This window comes from Elgaria multicarinata, chromosome 5 (genome assembly GCF_023053635.1).
Source record: "Elgaria multicarinata webbii isolate HBS135686 ecotype San Diego chromosome 5, rElgMul1.1.pri, whole genome shotgun sequence".
Classification (NCBI taxonomy): domain Eukaryota; kingdom Metazoa; phylum Chordata; class Lepidosauria; order Squamata; family Anguidae; genus Elgaria; species Elgaria multicarinata.
This window is the reverse complement of record NC_086175.1, coordinates 38,775,397-38,793,195: the sequence shown is the minus strand read 5'-3', so window position 1 is coordinate 38,793,195 and position 17,799 is coordinate 38,775,397. Positions and strand designations below refer to the sequence as shown.

Below are 17,799 nucleotides of genomic sequence, written 5' to 3'. Positions count from 1 at the left end.
GGAGTGGGAATGGGGTGTATTTGTTGCAAGATCTCTCCCCTAGCTGTCACTTCTTGAAGCAAAATTTCCTCTCCTGTCTTAACTTCTGCTAAGGCAGCATTAGCTGTGATCAAAGCTAATCAGGGTTCCTACTTAATCAGGATTGAAAACTGGCTTCAAACCATGCTCACTCTTTAAAAGTGTTCTTCCAGAGTTTGACCTAACATAACCTAGATGCCACAGTACCATAAAATTATAATCTACCTACCTATTTCTTAGTGGGATACAATTAATATTGATGTAGCTTAGTAAATGATTCTGTCATCTTCAGTAATGTTTGTCGTGATATATTAGCATTAAGCAGCTCAGATATTTTTTATGCTAAGCATTTCTGAAATACTGAAATGTAGAAATTCAGCTGTTGTCATGTGGTGCTTGTTACACCATATAGGGGCGCACAGAGTCTTCGTTTACATTTTTTTTACATGCTGATCGCAGCTGCTTCTTGCTCTGATCTGAAGCTTTGTTATGACTTCAAAAAAAAAAAATCCAGGTGTGTTCTTGATGGTCTCAGCCAGTCAGAGATCATGGAGGTGGCATAATGACATCACGTCATCAGAGAAAGACTCAGATGTGGTTAGTTGTGGATCCTCACTCCTAATAGATTTTTTGATGATGCCGCATAGCCAAACTGAAATCAAAATGAGGAAAATCATTTTGAGTGGATGAACATTTTATCCTTTGCATGTATCCCACCCCAAGCAGTTGTCAAAATAAGGGGGTTGCATTTCATGGGATGGGGGGAGTGGACATCTCCCCATCCCATTTCAGCTCAGCCTATTTTGAATGGAATATTCTTCTCTTTGAATGAAGTGAGCAATGGTATTAAATGTCTTCAGGAACTTCCAAGATCTCAGTGGTTTTTTTTTACAGTGGCTCAGGAGAGCTGTCATCTGTCATTCTTGCTTTGTAACGTTTGAGGGTATTTTAACTTTATTTGAAATTCAAGTTAAATTTAGATGAAGGTTGTTCCCATAAAAAATAGATGGGTTGTTCTCCGCATCCCCACTCCTCTCTCGACAAGTAGGATTGTTTGGCTCCTCAGGCTAGCAGTTAATGAGACTTCTTGGGTTTATCTTGGATTTCTTTTCTCTCTTTTAGTTAGCTAACTGCTCACTGATCATACATTTTATGTGGGATTTACCAGTGTGCTCCATATTTTACAGATGGATATATCCCCAGAGGCTCTTGCCCGGTTTTTTGAGGAGGACTTTAAGAAAGACATGGATGCCTTACAGGTGCAAATGCTTTGTCTGATATGCTTTATCTTTGAATGTAAAACATGTTTTATTTGTTAAATAGATGGTAAGACAGTGATAGGCCTGTTCTTCAGCCCCTGTTGAGTTCAAGTTCTCTGCATATTTACATGTCCTGCTGAGTTCAAAGGGGCTTACTGCCAAGTCGGTGCTCTCTTTAAGAGGTGTTATTCTGTTGCTTTGTTATCACTTAAACATGCTGTTGATAGTCCATTTAATATCCTTAGTAACGCAAAATTAATCTCTGGCTTTGCTAATATAAAGACTGTCTCTTCTCTGTCTACTCAGGAACCTCTGTGTTTTGCCCAAAGCAAGAGACAGATCTGGGTAACTGGGTCTTTTATGTTTTCAGAAATGGAGATAAACATTGCTTCTTTATCCCCAAATCATGGATATAACCTGATACCTGCAGTACATACCAGCTATTCATTCTGTCTACAATCTCGATATTAAGACTAGCTCTAAAATGTAGACTTCTTGGCCATAACATCTGGCCTATTTTTTGTTCTGGTTCCCCCATCCCCCTACTTTTTGTATCATCTTGCCTAGGCTTCCCCCAAACTTGCACCTTCTGGATGTTTTGGACTTCAACTCGCATCAGCCTCAGCCATAATGGTCAATGAGCAGGAATCCTGGAGTTGGAGTCCAAACCATTTGGAGGGCACCTGGTTGGGAGAGGCTGATCTAGCCTATTGAAGGGTTCTGGAGAAAGTTTGCACCCTCCGTGATATTGTAATTGGTCCTGATAAAAGTGTTGCCCGGTTATGGATTTTGGGGTATTAACTCAAAGGTGTCTCTTTTTTTTAACTTAAGGTTCTTCCTCCTACAATATATATGAGAGTGACTGAAAATATTCCTCAGATCATTTCTTTTATACAGCAGATCATTACTAGAGGACATGGTTATGCAACCTCAAAAGGTAAGACTCCTAAACGATATAATCAGCAGTTAATGTGTGTAAGACATTTGTGTGTTTCTGATTTTTATCATGTTGGTTTTTGAATCAGCTTGAATACATCTGGTCCACCTGTTAAGTAACAAATGCGCAGTTAATGTAACCATTGGTCACTGTTCCGTGTATATTCAATAGTGCTTTCTTTTTTGCAGATGAGTTCATGGGGTTGTTGTTGATAGACCATTTCAAAGGAGGCAGTGTGGGGTAGGAACCAATGTGGAGTAGCAGGCCATGTTGCTGAGTTAGGGCTGACCCACAGCAGCCACTGCTGCCTCCCACTCCATGCTAATTGTGGGAGGCAGAAGTTGTCTTCTGAATTATATCTCTCCTGCTTAGAAGGAGCCACAACTGGCTCTGACCAGGCTTGGCAAATGTTACAACATTCAGCCTATTCCTTTTGTGTGGTCAGCACTGGATGGCAAGTATTTTCTCCCAGTGACTGCTGACCCAGGAGAATTGCATGGGAGCTCGTGTGTGGTGGTGTGCTGGCTTAAATGGCTCTGCAAGCATAGAGGAAATTGTAAATCGTGCACTTAATCAGTAATTAGATATTTGCCATCTTTATAATAAGTCCAAACTGTTTATTTCCAACAGGTAATGTTTATTTTGATGTCCGTTCTAGGGGAGACAGATACGGAAAGCTTGCAAATATCTCTCCTGATGCCCAAGAGGAACAAGGTATGTTAATGCAAGTTGTTGACGTCTGTACAAATTTGTATGCCATTGCTTCATATGTCAGCTGTTAAGATATTCGAAATTTATGAGGTAAGTTTCATATGGTGCTGCGGGATACTTTTTTCAGGTAGACCTTTCTGTGTCATAGGTACTTTTCTTTTAACGCTGTGTTTTGAAAGTATTAGCTTTGTGGCAGTTCACAATCCCCAGCCCTGAAGAAACGCTTGTCATCTATCTAATAGTTAGATGATAAGTGAGCCAGTGTGGTGTAGTGGCTAGAGTGTCAGACTGGAAGTAGGGAGATCCGGGTTCTAGTCCCCACTCGGCCATGGAAACCCACTGAGTGACTTTGGGCCAGTCACAGACTCTCAGCCCAACCCACCTCACAGGGTTGTTGTGAGGATAAAGTGGAGAGGAGGATTATGTACGCTGCCTTGAGTTCCTTGCAGGAAAAAAGGCAGGATATAAATGCAATAATAAATAAAAATAAATAATAGTAAACCAAAAGGAATCGTTCTGTGGTGAATCACAAGGAAGGTATGATAGAATGCAGCTGTGCTGGTGTGGGTGGGAAGGGGGGTATTGCAGGAATTGTCAACAAAATAAGGGTTTTGTGATGCGTTCCAGATGACAGGCTAAGACAATTAGAACTCTTTCGTGTAGAAGGCAGATAATACAGTGAAGGACAAGATAGATGCATGGTAGATCCATAAAGGCCAGTGCTTGGTTGCACAATCAGCTCAGTGATGGAAAATGTCCTTCATGCACTGCACCATTGAACTCACTGCCAGTGGGTATGGCAGTGCCCAGCATTTTCACTGCACTTAATTTTTTTTAAAAAAGGAGAATAATAAGAGAAGAAAAAAGAGGAGGAAAGAAAACAGCCATGCATGGAAGATTCCAGTATTAGTAGTTCAACTGAGGTGGTTTTAATAGCCCATCTTTTTCCTAAGGTTGCCTACTTTTAAAATGTTTATTGTTCCAAGTGTCTGTAAATGACAGCAAGAGCTTGACTGCTCTGCTGTTGTCTTTGAGATTTATGCACCTTCTCTATAGCCATTGATACTTGCCACTGTCTAGGACTTAACTGAGCTGCATGGAGCATTGGTTATCCAGTAAGATGATCCCTTTTTTATTGCCTAGACTATTCACCTGCATCTGTGTTTTAATCATTGCGTACGTGCCAATAGAAGACCTATATGTTCTGTCTCAGTCATGTGGGCAGATCCAGTAAAGGCACTATTTTCTCACAGGCAAAGGGTCTTAAAACATCTGTACATCTTTGTTGCTGCTTCAGAGTGTTGAATTGGAGATCTTAGGAGTAGAGAGTGAGGGCTTTTGGCCTATGAATACAGAAGTAAAATACGTGTCCCCTGCTAATGGTCTGGTGAATTATGCAATCAAATTCAAAGATGCCAATTTGGTAAATGCACCTTTTAAAAATGATAACATTTCTACTGCAGAATATGTGGTGTCTTTGTTAGTACATCTTAATTCATGCTCATAAATGTCCAGGGCAAACAGGGAATTGTGGAGGCTTTCTTTGTATAAATACGAAGTGTCTAGAAAGGAAGCCAACCTTGCATTAAATTTGATTGCATTAACCACGGTTGGCACAGCTTCTGTCTGTCGGCTGCCAACACACACACACACACACACACACACACACACACACTTTGGTTGAAAGAAAACCCCTTGCCCATAATTCAGAAAGTAGCACCTTCCAAGAAGCCACCATTAGGAATCTGTATGGTTCCTCAGGATTATTCTTGAGTCAAGGGTCCTGGGGAGGGCTAGAAATCCATGATGGAATGTCTGCTTGGCAAGCGGAAGACCCCTGTCCAATCCCTGGCATCTTGAGTTAAAAGAATCGAGTTGTGGTGCTAGGAAAGACCTCTGCCTGGGAACTGTTGCTGAGAGTTGACAATATATTGCACTAGCTGGACCAATAGGTTGACCTGATCTAAGACAGCTTCTTATTCTCTTCCTGTGTCCTGCTTTTCCCTACACATAATGTATCTGCAAAACCCTTGGTTGTATGGGTTGCCATGATGATCTTACATGAATTCCTACAACTGAGGAATGGCAAACGTGTGGCCCTCCAGTTGTTGTGGGGCTGCGTCTCCCTTTGGCTCCCACCATTGGCTATGCTGGCTACGGTAGATGGGAGTTGCAGTCCCAGCAACATCTGGAAGGCCACATGCTGAAGCAAAGTGCAATATTGCAGTCCAAATCCATGGCTCTGTTCCAGAGTTCAGTGCAACATGTCTAAGGTACCTCTATGCCCCCATGCCCCTCACCTGCCTGTGTGTATATATAACAAAACACACACATGTGTAATCATCAAGGCTGGCTATTTGCATGCAAGCTACACACTATTTCCTGCACCGGAGTGCTTTCTGTGAAGGAAAAAAATCTCACTGAAGTGACCCTAAGTCCCTTTGTGGAGTCCAGAAGCTATTTTTTTCATAACCACTTCATTCGTAACTTCACCTTTATTAACATGTCACCCCTTATTATTGGCAGTTTATGGCGATAAGCATCACGTGAAGGATTTTGCTCTTTGGAAGACCGCTAAGCCTCAAGAGATATGCTGGGATTCTCCCTGGGGGAAAGGAAGGCCTGGCTGGCACATTGAATGCTCTACGTTATCAAGGTCAGTCTGAACTTCCTGGTCTTGTTTCTTTTCCAATACGTATTGGCAAGTGGTAACACAGCTGCCCTGCCCCCCCTCCCCTTGGATCAGTAGAGGTTGTCAATTAAAAACTAGCAAAGCTGTTTATTTGTTAAAAAAAAAAATAACCAAAAATGAATAGCAGCTGTAGTCTGGGAAATGTTTTAGGTTCTTTTTGAAAATAGGCTCTCTTGAATGGAGTTGGTGGCAAACTGAGGCCAATTGCTTCTGTTCCCATGGCATGCCACCATTTTGGCTTGCTCCAGGGCCCTGTAGCACTGTCACACAGCACCACAAGTAAGGAGGCACGCTGATTGATTGTGAGATGTGCCCCTCTCACTGCTGAAGCCAAGCCAGGTTTTTAAAAACTGTGCTTGTCATGTGCTTATCGATAATGTGCCACAGTAGAAACAGGGAAATGCTGTCAGGCTTTTTCTGGCAGCTGCCTGTTGAGAAGGCAACTCATTCACAGAGTGAAGGTGAGAGGAAGGCATTTTTAGGCAGGAGGCAGGCAAAGGTATCTTGTTCTTCCTTTTTGCTCTGGGTGTTTGGTTAAGCTGCACTGGGAGGCAAAAGAGAGTTTTAACTCGAAAGCTCACTTAAAGTAGGTCCACTTCAAATGTCTTCTAACATGTCTCAATTAAACTCTTTGGGCTAAGATTAAGAATAAGACTACTGCCATCTAGAGTTAAATGGAAATACTGCAGCATCCAAGCAAACAGTGCAGATTCATGCAGTCTCTTAATAACGTTTGAAAGAAGGGAGCAGGTATGCAGCTCTTATATTACACACACACACAGATTGCCCAGTGTGGGGTAGTGGTTAGAGTGTTGGACTGGGAGTCGGGAGATCCCGGTTCTAGTCCCCACTCAGCCATGGAAGCTCATTGGGTGACTTTGGGCTAGTCACAGACTCTCAGCCCAACCTACCTCACAGGGTTGTTGTTGTGAGGATAACATGGAGAGGAGGAGGATTATGTACACCGCCTTGGATTCCTTGGAGGAAAAAAAAGGCAGGATCTAGATGATGATGGTGGTGGTGATACACTCCCACTACTTTGCAAGCACTTCTCTGAGCAGTTTAAAATGAAGCTTGTCATGAAACCTGGGCTGCTGCTTTATTTGGCAGTGATGGTAAAACACTGAACCTCACTGTATTGGTGACATCTTATGCTTGTACCTTCTTGGAGTGGCACCAGTGTGTATGCAATTCCTGAAAGAGGGAGAGGATGTGGAAATTTAAAATATACTTGCTAGGGGGGCTGTTAACTCCCCAAAGAAAATGACAGTTTGTGGGATAATGTGGAGAAACATAAATACTTAAAACATTTGTTTTACTGTCAATGCCATCTAGATTGAAGTTGTAAAATATATATGAGAGGCTTGTATGGACATTGTTGTACAGATATGAAAGAAACTCATGTTTTGCAAAATTGTGATATTACAGTGTTTATTGTGAAGATAGTTTTTTTCATAGAACCAGTGTTTTTACATTTTGCATAGCATCTCATTTATTTTCCTTGCCAGGTCAGGGGAATGGCATTTCCCTTTCCTCCACCCCAGCCCCTCACAGTGCTGCCTAGAAAGCAGTCGTTATTGGACTACATGTTCCTATATCACAAGGGGAAAAGAAATGGGTCAGGTTGGCTGTTTGTTTTTAAGCGTGCTCCATGCATTATTCTTTTAATGTTGATGTTAATACACAAACACAAGAACAGGGATGTTAATACGCAAACATAAGAACCTTGAATGTCCAATGCTCCTTCATAAATATCAAATAATTTGGTGGTAGTGGGGTGGGTGGGAAGCCAAATACAATTCACTTGGGAGTTACTCTCCTGGCTGTTTTTGCCTACCTCTGTGCTCACTTCAGCCTACTTCCCTGCTGCTGTGGTAGTGGGCAGCAGTAGCGTATATGTGTTGCAGCGAGGGAGAAAGGAAATCCTGAACAGGGAGGAGGATAGATGGCAGGGACAAGGAGGAAATCCCAAATGAGGATGGTAAGCCTTTGGGAGTCCAGGTGGATGCCAGTGGACCCGTGAGCACCATGGTGCTGAGCCCTGACTTAGTTAATAGACCAAGAAATTGCATGAACTTCATTCAGTACCGAAGCAGTAATGCCCTTTAGTTTCTTCTACAGTTACGTTTGAAGTTTCCAAATCTAAGAGGCCTACTTTCAAGGAGAATCTGTTTAATATTTGGCATATGATAAGCTGTTGTAGTGATTTGAATAGAATCCATAGTGGGCTCTCCAGGTTTGCTTTTCCTTTTACTGATCTGAAGCAGGAGCTGGGATTTGTGATTCCTTTTAGATCCTGCTTTTGTTTATTAACATGCCCATTTTTCTGGCCGGTCTGTCGATGTATGTCTCCCTCTTTTTAAATCATTGAATATTATTGTTACAGTCTGGTGTTCGGAGGACATTTGGATATCCATTCTGGTGGAATAGATCTTGCATTTCCCCATCATGAAAACGAAATTGCTCAATGTGAAGCTTATCATCAGTGTGAGCAATGGGGAAATTATTTTCTACATTCTGGTAAGTAAATAAACATGTTTACATTTTAGCGTTCCTTTTATTTGGAACTTAAAATCTTCATACAGTTACACTTGCTAGTAAGACAAAGTTCATTTTTTATAGAAAACGAATTGGGGGGAAATAATTTGAAAGATGCAGGAACTTAATCTTGATGCTTTAACTCTTGAGACTATAAAAATGTTTCTACCTTAGGCTGCTACTTCACATCCCCAATGTAAAGGGGTGAGAAGAGGCCCCACATTTTGGTAGCTCTCTGAGCCATCTTCTACTGGGGACATGCAGTGACAGTGCAGTAGGCTCTAAGCAGTTGGACTGATGCTCACACTAAGCCCAGTAAAAATATTTGCGTGGATCTTGAGACCCATGAATGCAAATAAGTGCATGGAAGGGGATTTACCCATTCTCTATTCCTCTGTGCCCCCTCCCACAAATGCCTCTTTAGAATTAGCCCCCATCCAACAATGAATGGGCTATGCCATAGGAAGGGGAAATCACTCAAAATCTGGTAGAGGCACCTTGCTTGAGCAGAGTTCTGTCACACCAAGGTCCTCAGCCCAGCTTGGGACCCCTTTCCAATGCAGCCCCTACCCCATTCCACATTGTTCAGGAGAGCCTCTAATGTCGCAGAGACTTTCTGGGGTGGTGTAGTGAAGAGGGAAACAAGGAAGTCCCCTTCTGTGAACTTCCTTTGATTCATGGGATCCGAGCCATTGTGTTCTGCCGTGTGGAGCACTCTCAAGGAAGTATTTTTCAAGCGCCTTCATGGGATACCTAATGTTTGCCTCTGAGGGGGAGCTAAAGTAAAGAGGAGGCCCTAAAGTAAAGAGGAGGCCCTGAGTATGGTCTCTTGTCTAAAAGGGAGTCCATATCTCAATCCTTGTTCATGTGTATTATTATTATTATTATTATTATTATTATTTATTTATATAGCACCATCAATGTACATGGTGCTGTACAGAGTAAAACAGTAAAGACAGTGATGGTTTCCTAGATAAAACAATTCTCGGACATTCTCACATTGTGAAATATGTTTCTCCTTGTAGTGGAAAAATCAGGGAAAATCTCCCATACATAAAGTATAAGTACACATTTAGAAGAGGAAGGCATGCCTTTCTAAAAAAATATGTGCCTACATTTTTGTTTATTAATCTGGTATGGATATTTATTTATTTTTAAGTTTGTTGAAATGAGAAAAGGTCTAGTTATATTAAGTATCCCAATAGTACATTTTTCCTGTGACAAGCAGAAATCATTTGGCATGAGGCAAACCATTTTTATTACGTTTCACAGAGTTTAGTGATTACTCCTGATGAAGGGTTTTCAGTTTCTGTAACATCTTTAGAAAGCAACAGTCTGTTGAGTGTTATGAATCAGAATCCTGAAAGATTCAGAATTTTCCTGAGAGATATCTTGGCTACAGTATTCCTAGGTGCTCGTATGTGTGTGTGTATGTTTCTTTACCTGTCAGTGGCATCACTGTGAAGCCAATACATTGCATTGATCTATTACATTCTTTTTTAAAAATTTCCATAACTTAATGTCAATTATTCATAGTCAGTTATACAGTTTCAGAAAATAAGTTGTCCATGTTGCTTAACAGACTGTAGTTATAGCAAGCTCATTAGCGGGACCCTGTTCAAGAATACTATCTCAGAACCTTTCTTGAAATATTTATGGAGAAAACTCACAGCTGTGTGTTTTAACCATACATTGTGCTCAATAACGCCTAAGAGTCGCTTTGCACAATACATGTTACCTACATGGAAAGTGCTTCCAAGTAGAAATTGTGTGAAAGTGGTGTTTAAATTGTCATGTGTGGTACCCGATTGCACATAAGTGTGTGTTCGTTGTGTGTGTGTGCGCACATACTGGGAAGCTCTGGTCAATCATGATCTTCCAGCACATCTAGGTGCAGTGAAATTCATTGTATGTGATTGTTACAAAGAATCATCTGTAACTTCTACTATCCCTGACCATTGGCCATGCTGGATGGGGCTGATGGGTGTTGAAGTTCAGTAGCATTTAGAGGGTCATATGTTCTCCAATCCTGGTCTTCATCTGGTGTTTCAAGCTGTTTCTCCCTTTGAAGAGCTTCTCTTCAGAAAGTGGGATAATCAAGAAAAAATGGCTCTTTGAGCCTTCTCCTAAGGAGTTACCTTATTGGTACAAACAAATGGCATCTTATGAATGCCCTATATGTAGCAAATGAGACAGCGACATGTATCTCTAGCCATTTGCCATGGTTAGCTGCTCAAAAGCCTCTTCTCGCCCTCTTTACATTGGGCCAGTTCACATGTAACGGTGGCAAATCGTGGATTAATTAACCAAAGATTTGCCAGGTCACATGCTGTGCATGAGTCACTTCCACTTTGCATAAACAATCTCCAATCTAAGATTGTTGCATGATGTGCAGACCCGAACACTGGAGGTTGTTTGTGGGCTAAGCAGACCAAAGTTAACCTAAGAACTAATCGGAGGGCTGGTCGGAGGTTGAATATGCAAAGAAGAAGCAGCTCACATGAGGAACACATCTTGGCAAACGAATGTTAATTAATCTAAGATTTGCCACCATTATGTGCGAACTGGGTCACTGGTATCGTTTTTGCAAGGTTTACAGAATATAGTGGCTTTGTTTGTTTCCTGGTGAGTGCCTGGGTTGGTCTCTCTTATGGGGCTGCAAGTTTTGAGGAGGGACCATTGAGCCCCTGCTTTCCATGCCTGAGCTCCTAGGTTCAATTCCTGGTATCTCCAGTAAAAAGGGTCAGGTAGCTGGTGATGGGAACCACCCTTTTCTGCCTGAAAGCCACTCAGAGGCAGCCATATTGAACTAGCTAGATAGTCAAATAATCTGGCCTGGTGGAAAGCAGTTTTCTGTGTAACCTCATCAACCATAGCTTGACTAATGAATTGAATCTTTGGTTGAAAAACTGGTGAATGGTGGAGGCAGTTCTAATATGTGGGGCTGAAAGTCAAGGGACCATTTGCTTGGGTTTTTCTTTTAGGCTATTTTGATTCTGTGAATTAACAAAGAGTAAAAAAAGAAAATATTAAAATTGGCCTTATCTTCTAACTGTGAGTAGGAGCATCAGCTGACTTAGTTAATATTACCTCAGGCTTGTTTCAATATCTCAAAGAAACCCATATTGAGGTTTTGGTAATATCTTTTTATGATAATATATAAATGGTTTAGATCTAAATTGGTTGTAAGATAGGTGACTAAACCAATTATAAAATTACATTCTAGCTTTACACTGATGGTGCTATATAAATAAAAAATAATTATTATTATTATTTCTTTGTACTACTTTGCACTGTTCTCTTCTATTTCTTGGTACTTAACAAGCTAGTGAATGCCTAAAAATGGCTATAGAAAGAGGTTCTGAGCTTTTGTTTTTCTCACTCCTTCTACTTGGAAAAATAATTCTCCTTTGTCTTTTCTAAATTACTTCTCTACTCAGGAGTTAAAAAAGAAAGAAAGAAAAGAAACAAAATCAACTTGCTTTTGTCATTCCAGGACACCTGCATGTTAAAGGGAGTGAAAAAATGTCAAAATCACTGAAAAACTACATTACAATTAAGGTACTGTAAACTTGTGTGTGTGTGTGTTTCACTTTATACTTGAATCCCTTTGGACAAACTCCACCAGTAATGGGTTTGCTGCAAACTCCCTGAGGGAACAATCCTGTGGCCCCTAGACATTGTCTGAGGAGCTAAAGGATACTGGGGATTCCTCCCTCCAAGGTCAGGGACAACGCTCCGATCTTGGAAGGGGGAATCGGAGATCCGCCCCTCCCCCTCCCTCTTGCAGCTGGGGCAAAAAGAACCATGCCAGCTGCCCTCAAAAGTTGGAAAATCAATTTGAGAGAGAGGGGAAAGGATGTTCTGGTGGGCGGGGAGGGGAGGAGACTGGAGAGGCCAGGATACGACCTATCCTGAGCTGCCTTCAGCCTCCTTCCCTCCCCCTCCAAAGTACCCTCGCTAGATGGACTGAAAAGCTCATCTAGCGAAATATGCAGGGCAGGAGGATGGAAAGGTGAAGATCCCCGCTGCCGATACTCCCACCCTGCATTGGATGTTCGGAAGCCTGCAAGATCAGGGGCTTCAGAGCATCGAGGATGCAATTGATAGGATTTGGGCTGTGCAAAATCAGGGTTGAGGAGCTGGGACCTTTGATCAGAGGTGAGGTTGAAGGGAAGTTCAAGGCCTGGTACTGCTAGTTTTAGAGTTGTATCCAACTGTGTCCGACCACCAGCAGAATGGACATTGCTGGAGGAACAGATTTCCCCTCCCTTATGCAGTCCACCATGCAACCCACCCACCCCATTTTTGCACTGGAGACCCAGTTTTTTTTGAGAGGTCAATGATTGGTGGGATGCAGCACGGAGATGAGAAAGGAGAAGTCCCACTCATGCAACTTTGGGCAGAAACCTTGAAGATAAACAGTGCAGCTCTCTGCACGTGTGCTCAAAAGTCAGGCTTAAGGCTGTACCTGGGAGTAAGCTTCTCAAGCGCCCCCTAAGTGACCCCCACAGGGACATCCAAAGATGTCGGCAAAACTCTCCATTCCCTGCCCCTTTCAAAAAAGTATTTTTAATTAAAATAAATCTTGAAAGACATTAGGGCAGGAGGTTTTCCCTTCTGTTCCGGAACCTGCCACTGATTGGCTGTTCAGTAAGCAAGAAGAGAAGGAAAGAGTTTCTTCCTGGCCCAGCCCAATCTTTTCTGCCCACACAAACCTTTCCCCTTCGGTCTTTCTCTCAGCACCCAGCCGCTAGCCTCTCCCAAATCTGTTTACCTCACTCTTTCTCTTTCTTCAAAACCCTCATCTGTTCATACTCAGTTTCTTGGGTGAAATACTTGTCTTTTGACTTGCCAGGCCCCATGGCAGCTATTATGTGACTAGACACATCCTTCATGAGAGCCATTTTGTGATAGTGCTCACAGCAGTTTCTCAAATTCCCAAATGTGCCCACAGGTCAAAAAGGCTGGGGACCCCTGCCATAGAGAGGCCTAACTTTTGATGCCCAGGATTGCTCTGTTAGCATAAGAATACTGACTGGCCTGAAGTCACCCACTGGATTTCATGGCTGAGCAGGAATTTGAGCCCGGCCCCCTGTGGGGCCATATCCAGCGCTATATTAGCTTTTAACAGTACTTCCATGTATTTGGACTAGGACATAAGGATGTATTTCTTTGAAGGAGAACGTCAGCTTTTGTTTTAAATTATGGATTTTGGTGCATCCTTTTCAAATGATACACTTTTTAACTCAAAAGATCATTGGGCTAGTTTGTTATGTTACTGACAGAAACCTTTTCTTTTATAACCATCAAATCTCTCATGAAGGTAGGTTTCAGTCCACTGATCCAGACTTCCTCTTGTTTAGTCATGAGAGAACTCTGTATGGAAATTTCCCCCTGAAAATCTGCAGCATTGACTGCCTTCCTTTTGTCTCCCCACATTTAGAAATGACTAGATTCCTAATACCCAGTGAGGCATACTTTTCCCTCTCTGGTGTCATGTTGAATACCCTCCGTCAAGCTGTGCTTGCTCTTTGGTTCTTCCTTCCTAATTCTCACATCCCAACTTTTAAGTTGTGAACAGTATTCATATTAGCACAAATCTGCTCATTTTGATTCCACCTCACATGCCCTGTGTAAGAGTTAGGGCACAAGGATAGTATTTATTGTTTTAAATGGGGACATTATTTAAGAAGTAGGAAGATTCAATTCTACACCTAGAAAACTGAACTCTGTTTTTTCACTCAGATTGTAAAACCACTGCAAATACATACTATGTGCAAATCCGTGTTCTGGTAATACTATCAGTTTGCTTTATTCTGAACTTGCTATCTGAGTTAATGTAGAATTTGGATTTTATTTTTACTTTTGTACAGTATTAATGGGTACTGGGAGGAAAGGAAGTGGGCAATAGAGGGGAAGTTGCTAAGGGAAAGTTGCTGTAGATCATGCAGGGTACAAAAGTTACATTCTGAATCTTGGGCCATTTTGTTGCCTCTTGTATTTAAACATTTCTGCAGCCATGGGAACTGGAAGCTTGATTAGCTCACTTTTTAATGAAAGCTCAAAAGTTCCTTGTTAGATTCTGCCAGACTTCCCCATACAATTTGGATGCAGGCTAGTCTACTGGCCTTGATTGTAGGTGTATAATAGCCAAGGGATGGGAGCTTTGAGGAGTGTGGAACGGCTGGAGATTGCTTCAGTTAAAGAAGTCCTCCTTGAAACCTGGAAGCTCTGCCTGGAGCCGCATGTAATTGCAGAGATGGATGTGGAGGTTTTCCATGTGAGTTTTCGTTTGCCTCAGCAATGAGGAAGACTGGAAGTGTGCTGCATTTTGACATGAAAACTCGGATTTTGCAGAGGGTTGTGTTTGGATTCTGGGATGGGGGCTGTTTCCTATGCTTGGTGAACTGCTAGTCGGGCAAGGTCTAGAGTTTATTTATCCGTTTTCTCTTATCTCTAGGATTTCCTGAAGGAGTTTTCAGCTGATCAGTTTAGAATGTTTTGTTTGAAGAGCGGATACAGATCAGGTAAGATCTCTTGTGATAGAGAAGGGGCGCTACAGATCATTGTCCATGAAATCATAATTAGTTGCATGCTTTGTGTGTTCATAGATAGCGCTGCCCTGAAATGCCTATTTTATTTGAATGATTGTGTGGGGAGAGTTCCAATTTTCAGGGTGACTCTGTCCACCCTCTTACATTTTGGATAAACCTTAAAAGGTGGGTAGAGAAGCAAGAAAATAGGCTCCCAGTGAGGTAGGTTAGACTGTTCACATCTGTGACTGGCCCAAGATTATCCAGTGAGTCACATGAACAGATATCTGGAGGCACATTTTCCTGGTCCAAAATTAACTACACTGCACTGGAGGATTTCAGTACACGCAACTTATGAAATGTTTTGAAATACCTGCATTTTTTAATGACTTGAAGGGATGCTTGTTTCTCTTAACAGTAAGTCTTTTTGGATTCTGTGATCACATAGCAATATCTGCTAGATAGCTTATTTACAAAAATTGGAGGGGTTGGGGTTTTTTGTTCGCTTTTGGGGGTTTGGGAAAATAGTGGAGCACCACTAATGTTGAAGCTCAAGCACATAGCCATCCATATACACCAGGTTAAGCAGACTTCAATCTTGTCTGGCTTACTTTTTTAAAATTATAATCTCCATGAGATTTTAAAATCTCCTGGTTGTGCTTTTATATTGTATTTCACATCATGTATTTATACTGTTCATTTTATACTTTGAATGGTTTTAATTTTTATGAACTGCCCAGGGAGCTTTGGCTATTGGGTGGTATAAATAAATAAATAAATAAATGATCGATCTTTCAATGTGTTTCATATCCAAAACAAGGTGCCTATGCAAAATCTTGTAACACATAAGTCAAACAAAATGCACTCTTAAATCAACAGTGCCTTATTGAATCAGATCAAAGCCCGCCCAGTCAAGCATTATTTGTAAGAATCCTAGCAAGCACTAAATCAGAGGTAGAATCATAGAATAGCAGAGTTGGAAGGGGCCTACAAGGCCATCGAGTCCAAGCCCCTGCTCAATGCAAGAATCCACTCTAAAGCATCCCTGACAGATGGTTGTCCAGCTGCCTCTTGAATGACTCTAGTGTGGGAGAGCCCACAACCTCCCTAGGTAACAAATTCCATTGTCATACTGCTCTAACAGTCACGAAGTTTTTCCTGATGTCCAGCTGGAATCTGGCTTCCTTTCACTTGAGCCCGTTATTCCCTGTCCTGCACTGTGGGAGGATCGGGAAGAGATCCAGGGAAGAGATTCAGGGAAATCCAGGGACCACTTTGTCCCCCTGGATTCCCCCATTGGCCACACTCTTGTGGCAGCATTGCCAAATTTCTTTGCCACCATAAACTGAGGCAGGGTGTATGTTGCCTACCACTGCACTAAATGGTCCACCAGAAATTGGGGACCACCTGTTGACAGTGTTCCAATATGGCCAATGGTGCTTCAGAAACATTTATGGAGAAACAGATGCTTTGGCTTTCCAGGATATGAGTTGGGGAAAGGCCCATTACGTCACCATTTCCCCTGTTCTCTTCATTCGTATGCAGGAGATCCCAGAGCTGCAGGGGGAGAAAAGGGCAGAGAGGGTGTTTAGAAAAACATTGTTTTCTGTTTGTATAATTTTCCTGAAGATTTTGAGCTGCTGAATGTAACTGAATTTGTTCCCAGCTGTAGAATATAGTAATGACAGCATGAATGATGCAAAGAACATCCTTCAGACAATCTATTCTTTTATGAGTAGCGCCAACGCCTACATGAAAGGGCAACTTCTCTGTGAGGCCATTAAAGAAGACGTACTGTGGGAGAGGTGAGTCCTTAATCATTTGTATTTGCGATTGGCTGGTCTTTGCAGGCAGAAGAAAAAAGGTGAAAGAATCCTGAAAAGGTCGCAGTACAGACAGCAAGTGATGGGTGCCGGTTTTGAATGCTCCCCTTGTTTTTTTTTTAATTCCTGCACAATAGTTTTCTACTTCCTGGGTACTTCCCCACCCCCAGTATGTGTGAGTGTGGAGTATTAAAAAATCCGTCCCCATGCCTGCAGTCTGAAGTGCTACAATCGATTGCTGTCTCTTTGAACTGTATGTGTAGCCTACACCTATAATAGCTATGATACGGTGAGTGTCTGAATTCTGGGGGGTGTTGACAATTCATGTGGATGCTGACAGTTCTGGTTGAGTTTTGTGAATCTATAGATTTTATGTAAGAAACCTGGCACAAAGTGTACACTCAACAAAGAACCACAACTAGTCCTAGCTTTTTCTTGAGTGTGCTTGTATGATATTGTATCCAAATACCTATCTGTTGCTTTCACGGTTTGTTTGTAAATCATAGAATAGTAGAGTTGGAAGGGGCCTATAAGGCCATTGAGTCCAAGCCCCAGCTCAATGCAGGAACCCACCTTAAAGCATCCCTGACAGATGGTTGTCCAGCTGCCTCTTGGATGCCTCTAGTGTGGGAGAGCCCACAACCTCCCTAGGTAACTGGTTCCATTGTCATACTGCTCTAACAGTCAGGACGATTTTCCTGATGTCCAGCCAGAATCTGGCTTCCTGTAACTTGACCCCATTATTCTGTGTCCTGCACTCTGGGAGGATCAAGAAGAGATCCTGGCTCTCCTCTGTGTGACAACCTTGTTCACTTGAAGAAGAAAAAATCCTCTGTGTACACTTAAATACATAAATGTGTGAATGAGCTTTTATTTTGTGTCAGGATAAATGAGGCAAGCAAAGCAGCTTTGTCTCTTCTTCCTTTCCTATTTTTAAAACTAGGGCTATCATTTATTTGCTTATTTGTGTATTTATTTATTTGAAGCCTATTTTCCTGCTCTTTAGGCAAAACAGCTCCCACTGCAGCTTACAAATTGTAGTACTACAGCAGTAAGTAAAGCTCTCAGGTTTATTATCTAAAAGACAAGATATACAAGGAAAGGGGGAGGAGGAGGGAAAAAGCAAGCTCAGGAGCCAGTTCTAAAAGTTACAGTTCTTACAATGACCAGCTGGGCTGAAAGCAGTTTGTGCTGCTAGTGATAGTTGAGTGAGGGCTGAAATCAGCTAGTCCTGGCAAAGGTGATGGAATTGCCCTTCTTCTCTCTTCTCTATCTGTTCTGAAGC

At 42.0% G+C, this 17,799-nt stretch overlaps 2 protein-coding genes across 5 annotated transcripts in view; both read left to right on the top strand.

Annotated features, from left to right (window-relative positions):
• The window catches only part of ANKRD10 (ankyrin repeat domain 10), a 246,311-nt gene that overhangs the window by 73,112 nt on the left and 155,400 nt on the right, over positions 1-17,799 (top strand). The gene's annotated exons all lie outside the window — the stretch shown is intronic.
• Positions 1-17,799, top strand: part of CARS2 (cysteinyl-tRNA synthetase 2, mitochondrial) — a 34,017-nt gene that overhangs the window by 3,425 nt on the left and 12,793 nt on the right. For all 4 annotated transcript variants that reach the window (XM_063126141.1, XM_063126139.1, XM_063126142.1 and 1 more), the window contains exons 4-11: positions 1,206-1,277; positions 2,109-2,214; positions 2,845-2,928; positions 5,452-5,581; positions 8,004-8,137; positions 11,652-11,716; positions 14,619-14,685; positions 16,358-16,496. In XM_063126141.1, coding sequence (XP_062982211.1) covers positions 1,206-1,277; positions 2,109-2,214; positions 2,845-2,928; positions 5,452-5,581; positions 8,004-8,137; positions 11,652-11,716; positions 14,619-14,685; positions 16,358-16,496 — 797 coding nt within the window. The remainder of the gene's footprint in view (positions 1-1,205; positions 1,278-2,108; positions 2,215-2,844; positions 2,929-5,451; positions 5,582-8,003; positions 8,138-11,651; positions 11,717-14,618; positions 14,686-16,357; positions 16,497-17,799) is intronic.